Source organism: Megalobrama amblycephala, linkage group LG13, assembly GCF_018812025.1.
Source record: "Megalobrama amblycephala isolate DHTTF-2021 linkage group LG13, ASM1881202v1, whole genome shotgun sequence".
Classification (NCBI taxonomy): Eukaryota; Metazoa; Chordata; class Actinopteri; order Cypriniformes; family Xenocyprididae; genus Megalobrama; species Megalobrama amblycephala.
The window spans coordinates 28,660,375-28,678,896 of NC_063056.1; the positions used below are offsets into that span (position 1 = coordinate 28,660,375).

At 41.7% G+C, this 18,522-nt stretch overlaps 1 protein-coding gene and 1 long non-coding RNA gene across 2 annotated transcripts; one reads left to right on the forward strand and one right to left on the reverse strand.

The window, feature by feature from the left end:
• The first annotated feature begins 907 nt into the window (after positions 1 to 907).
• On the forward strand, positions 908 to 18,423 carry tmc4 (transmembrane channel-like 4). The gene is made up of 16 exons (XM_048153368.1): positions 908 to 1,045; positions 1,892 to 2,075; positions 2,497 to 2,639; positions 4,255 to 4,422; positions 12,725 to 12,810; positions 13,407 to 13,552; positions 13,644 to 13,791; positions 13,974 to 14,132; positions 15,582 to 15,736; positions 16,045 to 16,171; positions 16,431 to 16,528; positions 16,620 to 16,803; positions 16,889 to 17,019; positions 17,126 to 17,281; positions 17,486 to 17,564; positions 17,830 to 18,423. Exons 1-16 carry the CDS (start codon positions 1,003 to 1,005, stop codon positions 18,010 to 18,012), a joined length of 2,190 nt encoding a protein of 729 aa, XP_048009325.1. The 5' UTR covers positions 908 to 1,002; the 3' UTR covers positions 18,013 to 18,423.
• Positions 1,923 to 5,580, reverse strand: LOC125243598. The gene is made up of 3 exons (XR_007179067.1): positions 5,522 to 5,580; positions 2,487 to 2,608; positions 1,923 to 2,058 (listed from the first exon to the last, which is right to left on the reverse strand). It is a non-coding gene; the product is annotated as an uncharacterized LOC125243598 (long non-coding RNA).
• Positions 18,424 to 18,522: the final 99 nt, after the last annotated feature.

An 18,522-nucleotide genomic window follows, 5' to 3' on the forward strand; every position in this document is an offset into this window, starting at 1 on the left:
TTAAAAAATTTGTGATTTATTCCTGTGATCACAAAGCTGAATTTTACTCCAGTGTCACATTATCATTCAGAAATCATCCTAATATGCTGATTTGGTGCTCAAGAAACTTCTGTGCTTCTTTTTTTTTTTTTTTTTTTTTTTTTTTTTTTTGGAAACCATGAAATATTTTTTAAGATTCTTTGAAGAAAAATCAAAATAACAGCATTTATTTAAAATAGAAAACTTTTATAACACTATAAATGTCTATATTGTCTCTTTTAATCGATTTAATGTGTCCTTGCTGAATAAAAGTATTAATTTCTTTAAAAAAAAAATGTACTGACCCTAAACTTTTAATTGGTATTGTATACCAATGGTCTGTTCTTTTACCCATTTTAATGAATGTATAAGTTGCATTGTGAGATAAAGTTTTTATTATTTATTAGTTCTCATGTTTATTAATAGCATGTAAGTTTAGTGATAAGATTTGATTAGTCTGTTGTTAATACAAAGACTTTGGCCTATGCAACAAAAAGGTTATGCTCCTTGTCTCCATGACAACACTTTTAACGCAATAAACTAAAGGATTGAAAAGATTCTTACCAAAGCTCATAACAAGTTACTATTATTTAAAACGTTATTATTATTAGTCATTATTCAAAAGACAACCAACCAAATCACAACCAATTTAGTGAATCTACTTTCAATCCACAGAGAAAGAAAACATTCCGACTGAGGACTGTTTTCTTCACTCATGGTAACAGGATCCGTCAGTAGGTTGCCTTTGTCTCTTTGTCACGGTGTTCAGCTGGTAATAAGTACAAGGAAGTATTTCCAAAGTTTATTTCCATAAGATTCAAAGTCCAAATGACAGTCCACTCCTGACACACCTGTGTTCTTCTCTGTAATGGGAATTTGCCAAACTATAGCTATGCACTACTGACATCTGCTCTTTTTTCGATTGAGCTAGTTGTTTTCTTGTTTGTTTTATGTGGAATCTTTGTTGATAGTACCTGATTTCTGATGGAGCTAAGATCATTCAACAACCAAGTCCATCCAACTCCAGGTAAGAGAGTATATGTAATGAGAGCTAATGTGATACATATATAAGCATAAGGGTGACAGAGCTTATTTACGCTCAGGTTAGCTTCCTTTTACAGCTGAATAACTGGAAAATCCTACGCTATTCATCATTTTGGAGACCGTATATTTTACAGTTTCTTAACTGTATGTCATTAAATTATGTAATTTCTATACCAACTTGTTTGAGCTAAACATGTTTCTTACTGTAAAATGCACTGATAATAATCAGTGTACATAATAATAACCAAACATTTTGAATAAAATCTAAACAAATGTCAGTAGGTAAATTCTGAGAATGCCTTTTCCATAAATTAAGACAAGGAGATTAAAATGTGTAAATAATAATACTATTTAGTATTTACTAACAACATTTTTTTTTTTTTTTTTTTTTACAATTGTATGGTGAGGTAACTAATGAGTTAATAGCTTTTTACTGTTGCTTTTTCATGTTCTTTAATTATTACAAGTACTGTTACTGATTAAACTGTAATAGTATAAATTTAACAGCGTATGTTAAATTTGTTGATATATGTCCTTAACAATGTTCAGTCTACGTTATTTTGGAAGTGTTAAGGAGAACTGGCAGTATATAGGTCATGGCTATGTATAGAAAGGTAGTGCAGAATATTTTCAGAGCTGATGGGAAAATGCTGCTCCAGTTTGTTCTCGGTCCTATTTTTTAACACAGCCATTACTGTAGTTGACTGTAATGTCTCCCAGTACAGTTAAACATCAGTATTATAATTTTCTTGTCATATATCATTTTAACATACCAACTTTTGTAATTGTTATTCTCTGAAATGCATGTGTTTTCTCTGAACGCCAACAGACTACCCTAGTCCTTATGGTTCCCAGCATTCATTGAGGTTACGGACAGTTCCAGCACAAGATACCAGTGCGGTTCGGTTTGACTGGGACTCCCCTCCTGAAAATCCTGAAGATGCTGAAGACTCTAATGAGCCTCGAAATCTCCGCGAGCTGCCGCTGCACATGGGCCTGAAGAGAGCAGTATGGTATACATGAATTGCTCATTCCATAATTGTAACTTTTACATTTTTACATTACTAAAATTCAGAATTGAAGAAAAATAATTCTTTCTCTGTCTTAAAGGGATAGTTCACCCAAAAATGGAATTTCTGTCATTCTGTCAACCTCATGTCATGACCTTTTTTTTTTATGAAATTCGAGAGGGAGAGATGGAATTGTTGAATATAGTCATAAAAAATATCTACATTTGTGTTCCAAAGATGAACGAAGGTTTTATGGGTGTGGAATGACATGAGGATGAGTAATTAATGACAGAAATTTTATTTTTGGGTGAACTAACCCTTTAATACTAGCTCTCAAAAGTTTCAGACAGAATTATCCTCTGAAACTTTTAGTTGTAGAAAGTTTAATCGTAATATGGCTTGTTTTTCTCTCACTTTCTTCCAGGCAGGTGCAACAGATGAGAGTTCCAGTTGTTTCTAGCTCTTGGAACATCAAACAATCACAGACATTTCGCCGTTTCTGTGAGGTTGCCAAATATGTCCTCAGCTATTTTATTCTGTGGAAAAGGGGAATCCAAAGGATAGGAGGTGAAATATAAAACAAACTTAAATAGTTAACATAAATGAGAAATGCTGCTCTCATTAGCGCATACATGTTTTTTCTCCGAAAAATGATAAGTAAATCATTTACATTTTATCATTTAGCAGACACTTTTATCCAAAGCGACTTACAAATGAGAAGAGCAATAGAAGCAATCAAACCAACAATAGGGCAAGTGCTGTGACTAGTCCCAGTTAGTCCACCACAGTACATGTAGAAAGTTTTTTTTTTTAAATAGATAGATAGAATAGTAGGTGTTAATATTAATGGGTCAAGTGTTGCTGAAAAAGATGTGTTTTAAGCCGTTTCTTGAAAACTCAGTGGCTCATGTTGAGTTAGGCAGGTAATTCCACTAGCAGGGAACAATCCAGGTAAAGGTATGTGAAAGTGATATTGTGCTGAAAGTGATATTGAGATGGCACCACAAATCGCTGTTCACTTGCAGTACACAAGCTTCTGGATGGCATGTAGGTCTGGAGTAAAGAGTTTAGGTAGACAGCAAAATCCCCTGAGTTAAATCAACTCTGCTCAGAGAACATATGGTTCCTCTCTACATAGAGTTAAAATAACACTGAAGCAGAATTAAAGTTAATGAAATATGCTGTTTGTAAAGTTGTTTAATCAGATCTTGAGAGATTTAATGTCTTTTATCTTCAGTTGAGTTCATCTTAGGCTGTGGCTGGAAGTCAGTTGTAGTTCAGTTATTCTGCTTGTTAACAGCAGGTGTTCATCACTAATGCTCAATCATCACTTAATTATCTCATTAACTTTAACTCTGCTTCAGTGTTACTTTAACAGTATATAGAGATATATGTACTCTGAGCATAGTTGATTTAACTCTGGGGATTTTGCTGTGAATAGGGGTGTCGAGCCAGTGGTTGTTCTGTAGGCAAACATCAGTGCCTTGAATTTTATTGAATGATGTGAGTGCCAATTGGCAACCAGTGCAGTTTTATGAGGAGAGGTGTGACATGTGCTGTCTTCGACTGGTTACTCTTGCTGCAACATTCTGGATCAGTTGCAGAGGTTTGACAGAGCATGCTGGAAGCCCTGCCAAGAGAGCATTACAATAGTCCAGTCTGAATAGAACAAGAGCTTGGGAAAGAAGTTGCGTAGCATGCTCCGATAGGAAGGATCTGATCCTGCTAATGTTATATAGGGCAAATCTGCAGGACCGAGCAGTTCTAGCAATGTGGTCCGTGAAGTTCAACTGATCATTAATCACAACTCCAAGCTTTTTGGCTGTCCTGGATGTTTTGAACCTAGCTGAATGGAGAAGTTTTGATGGAGTGTTGGGTTGGCTGGGACCACAAGCAGGTCTGTCTTCGTAAGTTTTAGTAAAAGGTGGTGGTTGTTCATCTAGCAAGAAATGTCTGTCAGGCAGGCTGAGATAAAAACAGCGTCAGATCCTCTGATTGGAATGAGAGCGAGAGTTGTGTCATCAGCATAGCTTTGATAGGAAAAAACAATCATCTGGTCATTTAAGAAAATATGCCAAGAACAAGATATAAGTCTAATGGAGATGAACAAGTTCATTAAAAATAAACTTTGTATTTAAAAATAATTTCCTTTCCTTTCTTTTATTCACTTGTTTTCTTGTAGGTCACTTTGGTGGAGGAGTACAATCCTACTTCCTGTTCCTGAGATTTCTTGTGATTCTCAACTTCCTGTCCTCCTTGTTAATCGCAGCATTTGTCCTCATTCCCAGCATTGTGTTTCGCTCCATGAACTCCATGTCTAACTCCACTACCCCTACAGTCAATCTAACCGGTAGGAACACAATCTCCACTGATACAAAATATTTTATGGTGAAGTAAATACTACAGAAAAAAAACAAAACAAATGTAATTTCTACATGAAAAAGTAAGTTCAGGCAAGAATAATAAATAATAATAATAATAATAATAAACCTAAATATATTCTATATTAGTACTCAATTCAAGCTTGTAGAAATTAGTGTAAATATCAACATTATGAAGTTAAGTAAAACTATTCAACTTTTCTGATACATGATATATCATTGATACATGTGTTCCCATCATGCACTGGGCCTTGAATAATTACTGAGGTTGATTTTCCACTGTTTTACAGCTGTATTTACGTTTAGTAACTTGCCATTTTGTGACATTTGGAGTTCATTTTCTACTCAAAATGGCACATTCGTACTCAAAAACGAGCCATGAAATGTTACCGTCATTGTGTACCAAGTATTGGGGTCTTTGTGTTCAGGTGCTGTGTTACTTATGTAGTTCCCATTCAGTCGGTCACGTTCGACGTACGTCGGACAGACCGACGAATAGGAATCTCGCTAGAGAGGCCAATCTACTTCGAGTGTAACTAAAACGAGCCAATGCACATTGGCATGCAATCATATGCATCAGCTGCTCGCCTCGCAGCGCGGGTATATAATGAGCAGCAGGTGCGTTGCATCTTCAGCTTTTCGCTTCGGAGCCGAACGGTGTTTGTTCCTGTTCTCTGCAAGCGAGTGTCTGCTAGAAGACGAGTCAAGCTTTTTGGTTGAACTTCTCTTTTTTTCCGAGTGCAGGCGAACAGCACAGCAGCGGGGTTGAAGTCCTCTCTTTTTCTGTTTTTGTTTCGTTTGCCGTTTTTGAGCAAATAGCTGTTTTGACAGCGTCGGAAGGCTGTTCTCACGGCCGGTACGGTGCGCTTTTGAGCGCTGAAAAGCCGTTTTTACGGCTGGTAAGAGTGAGCGCCTTCAAAGAGAGAGAGAGCACACGACAGGCTGCACACAATCCCTGTCTGTGTTGCGGCGGCCGTTCCCCTGCGTGCTTCAGCACTTTTAAAAGAGTAAAGTCCCTGAAAGAGCTTACACAAGTAGATTCGCGTCTTTTTAAAGATGACATCCTACTTGTGTTTCTGGATGCGGTCGTTCCTGTCCTCACTGACGGCCACGATCACTGTTTCACATGTCTGGGCGCGTGTTGAAATGATGTTCGTGGGTGTTTCATGTTTTCATATGAGAACATGATCACGTCGACACGCCGGTCGTGACTCTTCTTTCTCCGGGAAGCTTGAGTCCCCTCTGTTGTTGGCCAGCTGCCGCTTGTGTGTAAAAGCACAGCCGCGGGTCTGCCCGACACTCTGGGAAGACCGTGGAGATCAGCGAGAGCAAACCTCTCGCTCCTCTGCGTGTCGTGTGCCGTCGAGCTGCCGGGCTGCAGCGCGGGTTGTCACGGCAACCCAGCGCTCGCTCGGCGCTCTAGATGCGCGGTTCCCTTGCATAATCTCCATTGTAGCGCCCTCTCTGGTGCACCAGAAGAGGTCTACTTTGCTGATATGGCTTGGGTGACATGAGGTTGAGGGGTTCCTTCGGGGAACCAACCCCCTAGGGCCCCTCCCTCTCTAGCGCATTGCAAGCTGTGCAGTTTCTGGATTGGATTGCTGGTCCTACTCATAGGGGAACCTAGCATTTCATTCAGAGCTCCAGCTGAGGGACAGACGTCGATTGCAGCATCGGAGAGAGTGCTGTTATGCTCTGGAGATGAGGGTGATGCTGCCCACTGTAATGGTGTGTGCCTATGCTGACTCAGATTCGGAGTTTACAGCCATGCTTTCCTGGGTCTTCCAGATGTGCATGGAAAACTTGGCAGTATGGGGGTATGTTGGTGCCATAAATATGGAATGCCAAAAGTGCCAAAATCTGCATAAGTTTTTCCTCTCTCACTACCCTCTTGGTTGGGGTGGCTGTACACAGACCACACCCACCCTGCATGTGAGGCCAAGGCACTCTTTTTGCATGAGGGTAGTTCTGTGCTGGGGTTGAGCTGCGCTTGTTGACTAACCGTGATCAAAGTCACGGCGCAGGCCCTCAGCCAGACGATGTCCACCTCTGTGGTCCAGAAGTGCCCCCTGGCTTACCTTGTGAGGTGCGAGAGGTTGTCAAGCTAAATGCTTTCTCAATGCTCCCATCTTACGAGGTGGCCTTTTCGGTGACACTGTCGAGGACTGAGCCCAGCGGTTCTCCTCAGTTAGTAGCGGATCGGGGAGCTTCCCATGACAAACCATTGAGTTCCTCTTGGGCCGCCCCTCGGTCTGCTCGTCGCCAAGGGTGTCGTCCCCTGCAAGAAACTCTGGCCCAGCAGGCTCTGCTGTGTCCATTGCGGGGAGATGACGCCTCCCGTCTCTGCAGCTGTTAAGTGGTTGGTGAGAATCACCCCTGAGACGGGCGACCCAGAAATGGGTGGGGCTGCTCTTCCACCCCTGGAGGAGGGCCGGGTGGTAAATCCTTTTATTGGGTTTGTTTCTGTTCCGCCACTGACCCAAGAGGCAGTGGTACCCAAAATTAAAAGAGCAGTTCCTCCATTTCCAGGTCTGAAGAGGGTTTGGAGAGCAGTGGGAGGAGAAAAACCTCACCACTCTCATCCCCCTCTTCTGTCGCCAGCGGACAGCAGCGAGCAGCGGGCAGCCAAAGCCTCGACTGCTCCCTCTGTCCATCCGTGGAACCAGGTAAGTGTTGCCTAGCACACTGTGACGCCGCTTCGGGCCGCCTCACAAAGAGAGCCCCCGAGCCGCGTCCCTGTGTTCCACCTCGCTGCCCCGCTGCGGGTACGCCGGTGGTCTCTTTGGTCCCGCTTGTACGGTCTCTGCGAGCCCGGTTAGCGCTCCCCAGTCCGTCTCGCTGGCTCATTGGGACCATCAGGCTCGGCTATGCGATTCAGTTCGCCCGGCATCCCCCCAAGTTCAGGGACGTCCTCTTCACTACAGTGAAAGATGTCGTTGCCCCTGTCTTGCGTGCGGAGATCGCAGTCCTACTGGCGGAGGACGCGATGGAGCCGGCCCCTCCAGCCGATATGAGGTCAGGGTTCTACAGTCCCTACTTCATTGTACCCAAAAAGAGCAGTGGGTTATGACCGATCTTGGACCTGCGAGTTTTGAATCGGAGCCTGTACAAGCTACCGTTCAAAATGCTGACGCAGAAGCGCATTTTTGAGTGCATCCGTCCCCGAGATTGGTTTGCAGCGATCGACCTGAAGGACGCGTACTTCCATGTCTCGTTTCTTCCGCAACACAGGCCATTCCTGCGCTTTGCGTTCGAAGGTCGAGCATATCAGTACAGAGTCCTACCCTTCGGGCTGGCCCTGTCTCCCCGCGTCTTTACGAAAGTCGTAGGGGGAGCCCTTGTTCCCATGAGAGAACAGGGTGTTCGCATTCTCAACTACCTCGACTGGCTCATTCTAGCACAGTCCCGGGGTTAGTTGTGCGAACACAAGGATTTGGTGCTCAGACACCTCAGCCAGTTGGGTCTTCAGGTCAACTGGGAAAAGAGCAAACTCTCCCCTGTGCAGAGGATCTCTTTTCTCGGTATGGAGCTGGATTCGGTCGAACAGATAGCACGCCTCACAGAGGAACGTGCTCAGTCGGTGTTGAACTGCCTGAATACGTTCAATGGCAGGACAGCGGTCCCACTGAAATTCTTTCAGAGGCTCCTGGGGCATATGGCGGCCGCGGCGGCAGTAACCCCGCTTGGTCTGCTTCATATGAGACTGCTTCAACACTGGCTTCACGGCCGAGTCCCGAGATGGGCGTGGCAACGCGGCACGTTCCGGGTGCTAATCACTCAGGAGTGCCGCCAAGCCTTCAGTCCGTGGTCGGACCCTTTGTTCTCCGGGCAGGAGTGCCCCTAGAACAAGTGTCCCGGCATGCTGTGGTATTCACAGATGCTCCTGCCACCGGCTGGGGTGCCACGTACAACGGGCATGCAGTGTCAGGGGTTTGGACGGGACCCCATCTGCATTGGCACATCAATTGCCTCGAGTTGCTAGCAGTACGTCTTGCTCTGAGCCGCCTCAAAGGGCCGCTACGGGGCAAGCATGTACTGGTCCGTACGGACAACACTGCGACCGTTGCGTACATCAACCATCAAGGTGGTCTACGCTCCCGTCGCATGTCGCAACTCGCCCCCCATCTCCTCCTCTGGAGTCAGAAGCGTCTGAGGTCGCTTCATGCCATTCTTGTCCCTGGTGTGCTCAGCCATGTGGCCGACGAGCTATCACGAGCTGAGCTGCCAGGAGAGTGGCGACTCCACCCCCAGGTGGTCCAGCTGATCTGGAGAGAGTTTGGAGAGGCTCAGGTAGACCTGTTTGCCTCACCGGAAACCTCCCACTGCCAGTTGTTTTACCCCCTGTCCGAGGGAACACTCGGGACAGACGCACTGGCACTCAGCTGGCCCCGGGGCCTTCGCAAATATGCGTTTCCCCCAGTGAGCCTACTTGCACAGACCCTGTGCAAAGTCAGGGAGGACGAGGAGCAGGTCCTCTTAGTTGCGCCCTATTGGCCCGACCAGACCTGGTTCCCAGAACTTTCACTCCTTGCGACAGCCCTCCCTGGCCCATTCCTCTGAGGAAGGACCTTCTTCTCAGAGACGGGGCACTCTTTGGCACCCGCATCCAGACCTCTGGAAACTCCATGTCTGGTCCCTGGACGGGACGCGGAGGTTCTAGGTGACTTACCCCCTGAGGTACTTAACACCATCACTTCGGCACTTGCACTGTCTACGAGACGTGCTTACGCCTCGAAGTGGAACCTGTTCGTCGAGTGGTGCTCTTCTCGCCGAGAAGACCCCCGAGGATGCTCGATCGGAGTCGTGCTTTCCTTCTTGCAGCAAGGGTTGGAGCGTAGGCTGTCCCCCTCCACCCTCAAAGTCCATACTGCTGCTATCTCCGCTTACCACGACCACATAGATGGCAAATCTGTTGGTCAGCACGACCTGGTCGTCAGGTTCCTTAGGGGGGCGAGACGGTTAAATCCTCCTCGTCCCCCCTCCATACCCTCTTGGGACCTCACTCTGGTGCTAAGAGCACTTCAGATTGCTCCCTTTGAGCCTTTGCAATCGGCAGACTTAAAGATTCTGTCTATGAAGACTTTGCTGCTGGTTGCATTGGCCTCCATCAAGAGGGTAGGGGACCTGCAGTCATTTTCGGTCGACGTATCGTGCCTGGAGTTCGGGCCGGGTGATAGCCACGTGGTACTAAGACCCCGGCCTGGCTATGTGCCCAAGGTTCCTACCATTCCCTTCAGGGACCAGGTGGTGAGCCTGCAAGCGCTGCCCTCGGAGGAGGCAGACCCAGCCCTGGCTTTGCTCTGTCCAGTTCGCGCTTTGCGACAGTACATAGACAGAACCAAAGCCTCAGGACCTCAGACCAGCTCTTTGTCTGTTATGGAGGCCAGCAGAAGGGAAAGGCTGTCTCCAAGCAGAGGATGGCCCACTGGATAGTGGATGCCATCGCCCTGGCTTACCAAGCTCAGGGCGTGCCCTGCCCGCTCAGGTTGCATGCTCACTCCACGAGAGGTGTCGCATCCTCCTGGGCGCTGGCTCGTGGCGCCTCACTGACAGACATTTGTAGAGCTGCGGGCTGGGCGACACCTACACGTTCGCTAGATACTATAGCCTTCGTGTCCAGCCGGTCTCCTCCCGTGTTCTTGCCACAGGTCAGAGGCACGGAGAGGCCCCGGCTTAGTGTCGGCTTGCTGCGCTACATGCGCTTCTTTTCTCCAGAGAGTCCCTACAAGGCAGACCCTGTCGAGTCCTCCGATATCCCTTCGGCAGCCGACGTGGCGGAGCGTCTGGCGCCAGGCCTATACTCCGTTGTATCCTTGAGAACCGGGTTTAGGCTGGGTTCCATATGTGTGACCCTACGGGGATCCCATATGGTTGGTTCCACGGTTGCTCCTAAACGAAGCCCGTGTCTTTCCCTCTGGGAGAACCTACCCTTCATCGGGTTGGAGTCACCCCAGCTCTTCCATATGTAGCACAGCCCTACAGGGTTAGTCCATATCTACTTCTCCACATAACTCCTTCGGGGAAGGATGTGGCTTCCGCAGCGTTCCTTTCCCAGCGTTATCCAAAAGTCTCACTGAATGGGTTTTGGGGAACAGCAGTGATCGACTCTCTCTGTGTCAGCCCTGTCCCACCATCCTCAGGCAAGGGGGTTCAGGTGGCTTACTACAGAGCGCTGGAAGGGGGCAGCTCCTGTGGCGCTTTGGTAGGGATTCCTATTCGTCGGTCTGTCCGACGTACGTCGAACGTGACCGACTGAATGGGAACGTCTCGGTTACAAAGGTAACCCTCGTTCCCTGAAGGAGGGAACGGAGACGTACGTCCCGTCGCCACAGTCGCTGTACCCCGCTGATGCTGCTGCCTATCCGGTTCGGCTCCTCAGCGAAAACCTGAAGATGCAACGCACCTGCTGCTCATTATATACCCGCGCTGCGAGGCGAGCAGCTGATGCATATGATTGCATGCCAATGTGCATTGGCTCGTTTTAGTTACACTCGAAGTAGATTGGCCTCTCTAGCGAGATTCCTATTCGTCGGTCTGTCCGACGTACGTCTCCGTTCCCTCCTTCAGGGAACGAGGGTTACCTTTGTAACCGAGACGATATGGTGTCTACACAATATCTATTGTATTATTTACTTAGATGTTTTTAAAGCAGTTTAATTCAGTGTTATATTGTTTGAGTAAAATGTATTGCAAAGGGAACTTCAGCTAAGTATAAATTACTCAACCTTTTTACCCTATGGCCAATTAAAATTACTTATTTTATTTATTAATTTTACTTAACTTAGTAAAGTAGAGTTTTCTTAATTCCATATATGAAATGTACTTTACAAATATGTGTGCTAAATCTTGCAAAAGAAAAATTAAGTAAATTATACTTGTTTTTTTCAGTGTGGTATAATAACCAGGGTCCGTATTTATCAAGCCTCTGAGAATTACTCACAAAAACGCTGCTAAGAATTGACTTAAGAGTAAAAAAAATTCTTGGCTCAAAGCTGCGCTTAAAAGTTAGTTATCAAGCATCACAGTCGTAATTTAATAACAAAATAACAGGATTTTGGAAGATGAAATAGGCATGGACTAGTCACTGAATAGATTTCCTTATTTAAGAATATTCTCAGTAGGGCTGTCATTAATCGCGATTAATCGTATACAAAATAAAAGTTTGAGTTTGCATAATATATGTGGGTGTACTGTGTGTAATTTTTATGTATATATAAATACACACAAATTAATGTATATATTTAAGAGAAATATGTTATATACAAAATATTTTTATTTATATATATAATATAAATTATATAAAAATATAAATAAATACATATACTTGTAAATATTTCTCAAATATATACATGAATGTGTTTGTATTTATATATACATAATAATTACACACAGTACACCCACATATATTATGCAGACTTTTATTTTGTATACGATTAATCGCGATTAATCGTTTGACAGCCCTAATTCTCAGATAAATTCACATTGAATGGTGAAATTCCAAAGAGGAGTTTACGTTCAACACACATTTGTCAATAAAGAATTTTCAAGAGAATACATTATGATATACACATTGGAAATGAAGGATAAACACGTTTTCCACCATGTTTTAATTGCAATTTTTAAACCGGTGTGCTGTTAATGGACCTGCCTATATGTAGCCTAGATTTTATGAAATAATCAGCCACCATGGATTCCAAAATAAAACTGAACTGGCGCGAGGATGAAGCGCTACACGTCGTCCACCATTTCAAAAACATTCTTGCTCAAATGCTGAGGTCATCAACTTTGTCCTGCAAAGTTTATTTCCAACCTCCTTCAGCACACCTGTGATTTGAGGAAGAGCTTGATTGGCTGGTCTGTGTGTGTTTCACTAGGGTTGGAGCTAAACTCTGCAGGACAGTAGGTCCCCAGAAGCTTAAGCATTTGTTGATTTGGTTAATAATTCATTATTATAGCTAATCCTTTCAAAGAAAACCTTAGATCACATTAGAAACAGTTTGACTATTTTAATAGTGTTAAAGAGATTAAATATGGTCTTTTCTTTCCTCCTTGTTCTGATAGCCTATATGTTTCCTGTGTTTGCTGGAATTCCCCCAATGCCAATTTTACTAATCTCATACTCCTAATATTATTGAATTCAGGGTAAAACACTATCAGGAAATAACCCTCTTTGTTGAAATAGTATTCAAATTAAATACAATGAACTGGTTTCAATTTAATAGTATTTTTTTAATCTGCAATAAAATTTTCATATTATTTTGTTTGTAACAGGTAGAGAAATATGCTTGCAGTATGATCCAAAACCTGATACCCTGATGGTGTTCTTCACATACTTTCTGGACCTGGTCTCAGGAACGGTATGGACGCACTCACTGAATACTTTTCTAAATGGGGCATTTGTGACCTAATGGTTAGGGAGTCAGACTGGTAACCCGAAGGTTGTTGGTTCGATTCTCAATACCAGCAAGAAATGACTTGAGGTGCCCTTGGGCAAGGCACCTATAACCTCCAGTCGCTTGCCCACTGCTCTGGGTGTGTGTGTGTGTGTGTGTGTGTGTGTGTGTGTGTGTGTGTGTGTGTGTGTGTGTGTTCATTACTCACTACTCCTAATGTTTGTGCACTAACTTGGATGGGTTAAATGCAGAGAACAAATTCCAAGTATGGGTTGCCATACTTGGCCTTCACGTTTCACTTCACTTAAATAATTTAAAGCATCTCCTTTCTATTGTAATACATTTTAGAATGTAATTTATTCCTGTGATGCAAAGCTTTTCAGCATCATTACTCCAGTCTTCAGTGTCACATGATCCTTCAGAAATCATTATAATATGCTGATTTGGTGTGACAAATAGTAACAAATAGAAAATTATCCCTGTATATTTAGTCTTTCACATTTGAGATCTTATTTTTTATTATTGTGAACTAAATGATCTTCGATCATGTCTTCCTTCAGGGGTTTATGGAGTATTCATACCTGTTTTATGGCTACTATAATAATTCAATGATTGAGAGTAAAGGCTTCTCTTACAACATCCCTCTGGCCTATCTGTTGACGGCAGCCTTCTACTTCCTCTTCTGCTTCATTTGTATGGTTATTAGGTAAGTCTTGTCAGCTTTGTCACAATTTTCTACCAACATATTAATAGAACATTGCTGAAGTATCAAGCTGACATCCCTGATTGACCAACAGAATGGGCGGCACGGCTCGTGTTGCTGTAGTGACGGGTGGAGGAGCAGCAGGGGGTTACAGTATACTGGTGTTTACAGGATGGGATCACGGCCTCCAAGGACACCGCGCAACAAAACTTAAACAAAACAACTTTCGCTATCGGTTACAGGTCTGTGTATTGGAAAACAAGTTTGAAATTAAATGCCTTCTTATATATTGTTTAACAATACAGTGAGTAATTGTGTAGGAGCAGGTTTCTTTTGGAAAATAAATATTTAAAAGGAAACCGCTAGTGGAGAGTATTATGTTTATTATTTTTTTCATGTTTCTCACTGTGTCTTTCTCCCTCAGGTGGATCTAGAAGAGGAAAGACTTAAAAAAAAGGCTGCCTCCCTGACTTTGGGCCAAACTGTCTCTCGCTATGCGCTCCGTGTTGTCCTTAACATAGTTGTCTCAATACTCATTGGTGCAACTTTCTATGGCATTGCTCAGGCAACTCAGTTCAGCCAGGTTAGCTGAAGCTAAAAAAACCCACCAAAACCAGTTACTAAAACTAAATGGTCGCATTAAAACTTACATAAGTCTCATAATGATTTGGGCCAGTAAATCTTGATTGACACATTGTGATTTAGAGATTAATTTGTCTAGTGCTGCGTCTGAAATCAAATACTTGCCTACTATAGAGTATGTGAAAAACTGTATACCAACAGAGTATTATGTCTCATTACATAGTATTCGAAAAACAGTACATGAATAGATGACCTACTACTTCCGCAGAGGTTGTGAAGTGCGCATTCGATGGATACTTTACTATCCCATGAGGCCATAGAAGAGGAGTTTTGAATGGCAGTAAAGTGACTAACACTATAGGTCACATGCAGAGCTGGGTAGTAACTGATTATATGTAATCCTGGAATCAGATTCCTAAAATTACACTTGTAATTGGATTATATTACATTTTAAAATACTCGTAACCAGACCACAGTTACTTTTTTATTGATTAGATCATATGAGTACTTCACAAAATATTCACAAAATGGCAGTAAATTATTTTTCTGTTATTGGCAGCAAATTCAATGATTCTCCTAATTTAATCTTTTAAATTAAATCTAAAAAAGCTTATCTTAATTATGTTTTGTGGAATTGCACACAAAAGAAGTAGCAGTTTACCACTAGTTAGGCAGCCATAATTACATGGGAAATTGAGAGGCCACACAGCATAAACAAGTGAAATATTTTTTAGTAAGTGTTTTATTTTTATTTATTTATTTATTTTTTGGAAAATTTTTATTTTAATTTAACATTTTTTAGATAAAATTATTTATTAGCTATTCACCAATTTACAACCCCCCTGCAGTTCCTACACAAACAGCAGTTTGAGAAAGCCTAACATATGTTTAATGAACTTCACGTTGTTGATAACAAAAGAGTGGAATAACTTCTTTCTCTTTGGATTTTTAAATCAATATTCTACAAGATTATTCTATTCAAATAATGCAATAAATGAGTTAAGTCAAAAGTAATCGAAAAGTAATCAGATTACATTATCTAAAATGTGTAATGTAATAGATTACATTACTAAATACAATTTTCATCATGTAATTTGTATTTAGTAATGGATTACAGTTCGTAAGTAATCTACCCTGCACTGGTCACATGACAGTGACAACATGGTAGATGAAGTACGTCCGAATTTCATTCATACTACACACATTCATACTCTATAGAATGCATATTTTTTAACAGTCGCAAAGCAAGTTTCAAACCAATTGTAGTAGGCTACCTACTACACAGCATTTCGGATGCAGCATAGGTCTATTTTTTTCCTTAGAGGAAGTTTTAAGATGATAAGTAGGATTATAAAAATAATGCAAAAATCTATATTTTTGATGTATTTATTTATTTGGTTGAGGCTTTATTTTTTGACAATTAATTGATTAAAATCTCTCCTTCTTTTAGTCTGAGCAAACAACAGGCTTTAAGGGGCTGCTGTTACAATACTTACCCTCCATGGTCATAACAGCAAGCAATTTTGTGGTGCCTTTACTGTGTGACAAGATTGCATTACTGGAAAAGTATTCTCCCAGTACCACCGTCATCCTGGCCTTGCTGCGGTTAGATCAACACTCACACCAACACAGAATAAAGATATCAAAGAGAACAAACAGCAGAACGATGAAAAGCAGCACTTGTTTAGCCTTGGTTAAAACCTCATTGAGAGCTCTTAGCCTGCAGTTTCTTTTGTGACCCTCATTAAATAGCTTTTAAAATGAATCATTTCAAATGAAGCACCATCATTTTCTCTAAATACTCACACATTGTTCATTCATCCACTGCTCTGTTTGATTTGTCTTTGTCATTATTCTTTTAGAGACTCTTATGCTTGCTCAATTTTACTCATTCTCTCCATTTGTCATTGTAGAGCGGTCTTCCTGCGTTTGGTGAGTTTGGGTGTATTGCTGTACACTCTATGGGAACAGATTACCTGTAAGGGAGAAATCGACAGCGAAAAATGTAAACCCTGCGAATATTATTACGACGAATATAAGGTAAACAGCGAAAGATATGCACTCATTTATAATTTGGTCAGATACACTACCGTTCAAGAGTTTGGGGTCGGTTTTTAACAAGTGTAATGTAATTTATTCCTGTGATGACAAAAAAAAAAAAAAAAACTTTTTAAATCTTACTGATCCCAAACTTTTAAACAGATTGATGTCTTACTGTTTAATGCCCAAGGATTCACGAAATGCGGCTTCTTTTTTTTTTTTTTTTTTTACTTTCAATCCCTCTTTCACAACCATATAGTGCTGGGAGACACGAGTTGGACAGGAAATGTATAAACTGACTCTTTTTGACTTCCTGATTACCATCGCTACACTAATCCTGGTAGAATTCCCACGCAGGTCTGTTTTTTGTGTGTGTGTGTGTGTATTAGGTTACAGATTTCTATATATAAAAAAATGTGTATCTATAACTTATTTTTGCCATGTTCAGGATTGTGGTGGATCATTGCTCGTGTAAACCGGCTCAGTGGGTGGGACGGCAAGAGTTTCTGGTTGCCCCAAATGTTCTTGCTCTAGTTTACAGTCAAACAGTGGTTTGGACTGGAGCTCTTTTCTGTCCATTGCTGCCATTCATCAACACCATCAAATTCATCCTCTTTTATTACTGCAAAAAGGTACCATGGCATGAGCACAACCTTCTCAGAAACATACATGCAATTGATTGCAATTTCTCATTTTTTCCATGTTTGCTTGTGTCAGATAACTCTCTTCCAGAACTGTCAACCAGCAACAAGAAACTTCCGATCCACCACCTCCAACTTCTTCTTCCTGTTGGTTCTGCTCTTCGGTTGGATGTTGGCCAGCGTGGTTCTCCTTTACAGCGTGGCTAAGTGAGTGAGGCCTGCCACGCTCCATGTTGTTTTTAATGACAGAAAGAGAATATTAATGTATAATCATGTAAATATAATGTTTTTTTTTGTTGTTTTTTTTTGGTAGGATCCATCCATCTTATGGCTGTGGGCCTTTCCGGTTTAACCCAACAATGTGGGAGGTTGTACCAGAAAGTGTCAAAATGCTAAACAGCACCAGTGCAGAATTCCTGTTTTATGTTGGATCCCAGAATTTCTCTATACCACTCTTCATCTTCTCCTGGTCAGTATAAACAGCCTTGGGTCAATTCAGGATTTCTTATGGTTTCATGGAACACTTTACTCAACATGCCTCCAGTCAGTTTACTTTAATGTATACTGATAAATAATTGTAAAAAAGAGAGGACTGCTTATGATATAATTGTTGATGAAAATGTGATAAAAATGTCCATTTATGTTTTACATGTGTTTGGTATTTAATACACAGTGTTCTCCTGTGCTATGTGAGCGCTTTAACATCTGTCCATGGGAAAAGTGTAGCACTCCTGAAGTCTCAGTGTAAGCTGGTAAGTGCTTGATTATTAGTAATTCAAATCTGCAGAGAATGGTTATGCATATTTAAAGTGCGAAACGTGTAATTGTATAATACAATAATATTTATTTACAATAAGTTCACTTGTTATACCTTGTGTTTGAGGTCTGAATATAATGTAGATAACACTGAAAGCCAAGATAAAATAATATAACATATAAAATAATCTTTCTTTCCAGTTTTACCTCTGAAACCATTATTAATCCATCCTTTAATCTGTATTTATCTGGGTTTAACAGGAACAGCATGACAAGCAATTCCTGGTCCGACAAATTGAAGAGATTAATGCCACAATGCAGAAGGAACAACGTGAACCACAGCAGCCCCAGAGAGAGACTGAGCCCTTTTACCACACGGCAACACGGTGGAATCAACATGACAATTATGCATTTGACCCCGATGAAGACCCGAGGCCATATTAAGACTTTGATAAAGGGCAGTGTATGCTGGAATTCTGAAAATTGTGCACTTTAATATTTTACAGAAATACAACCAATGATAGTTTTAGTACTGTTAAAAAGTTTGGGGTCAGTAAGATTTTTTTGAAAAGAAATTAATACTTTTATTTAGCAAGGATGCATTAAATTGATCAAAAGTGACAGTAAAGACATTAATAATGTTGCAAAAGATTTCTGTTTAAATGCTTTTTATCAAAAAAAAGAAAAGAAAAAAAGTATGGTTTCTATAATAATATGAACCGTTTTCAACTTTAATAATAAGAAATGTTTCTTGAGCAGTGTATTAGAATGATTTCCAAAGGATCATGTGACACTGAATACTGGAGTAATTATGCTGAAAATTCAGCTTTGCCATCACAAGAATAAATAACATTTTAAAATATATTCAAATAGAAAAAAAATATTTAAAATTGTAATAATATTCACAATACTACTGTTTTACTGTATATTTGATCAAATTAATACAGCCTTGGT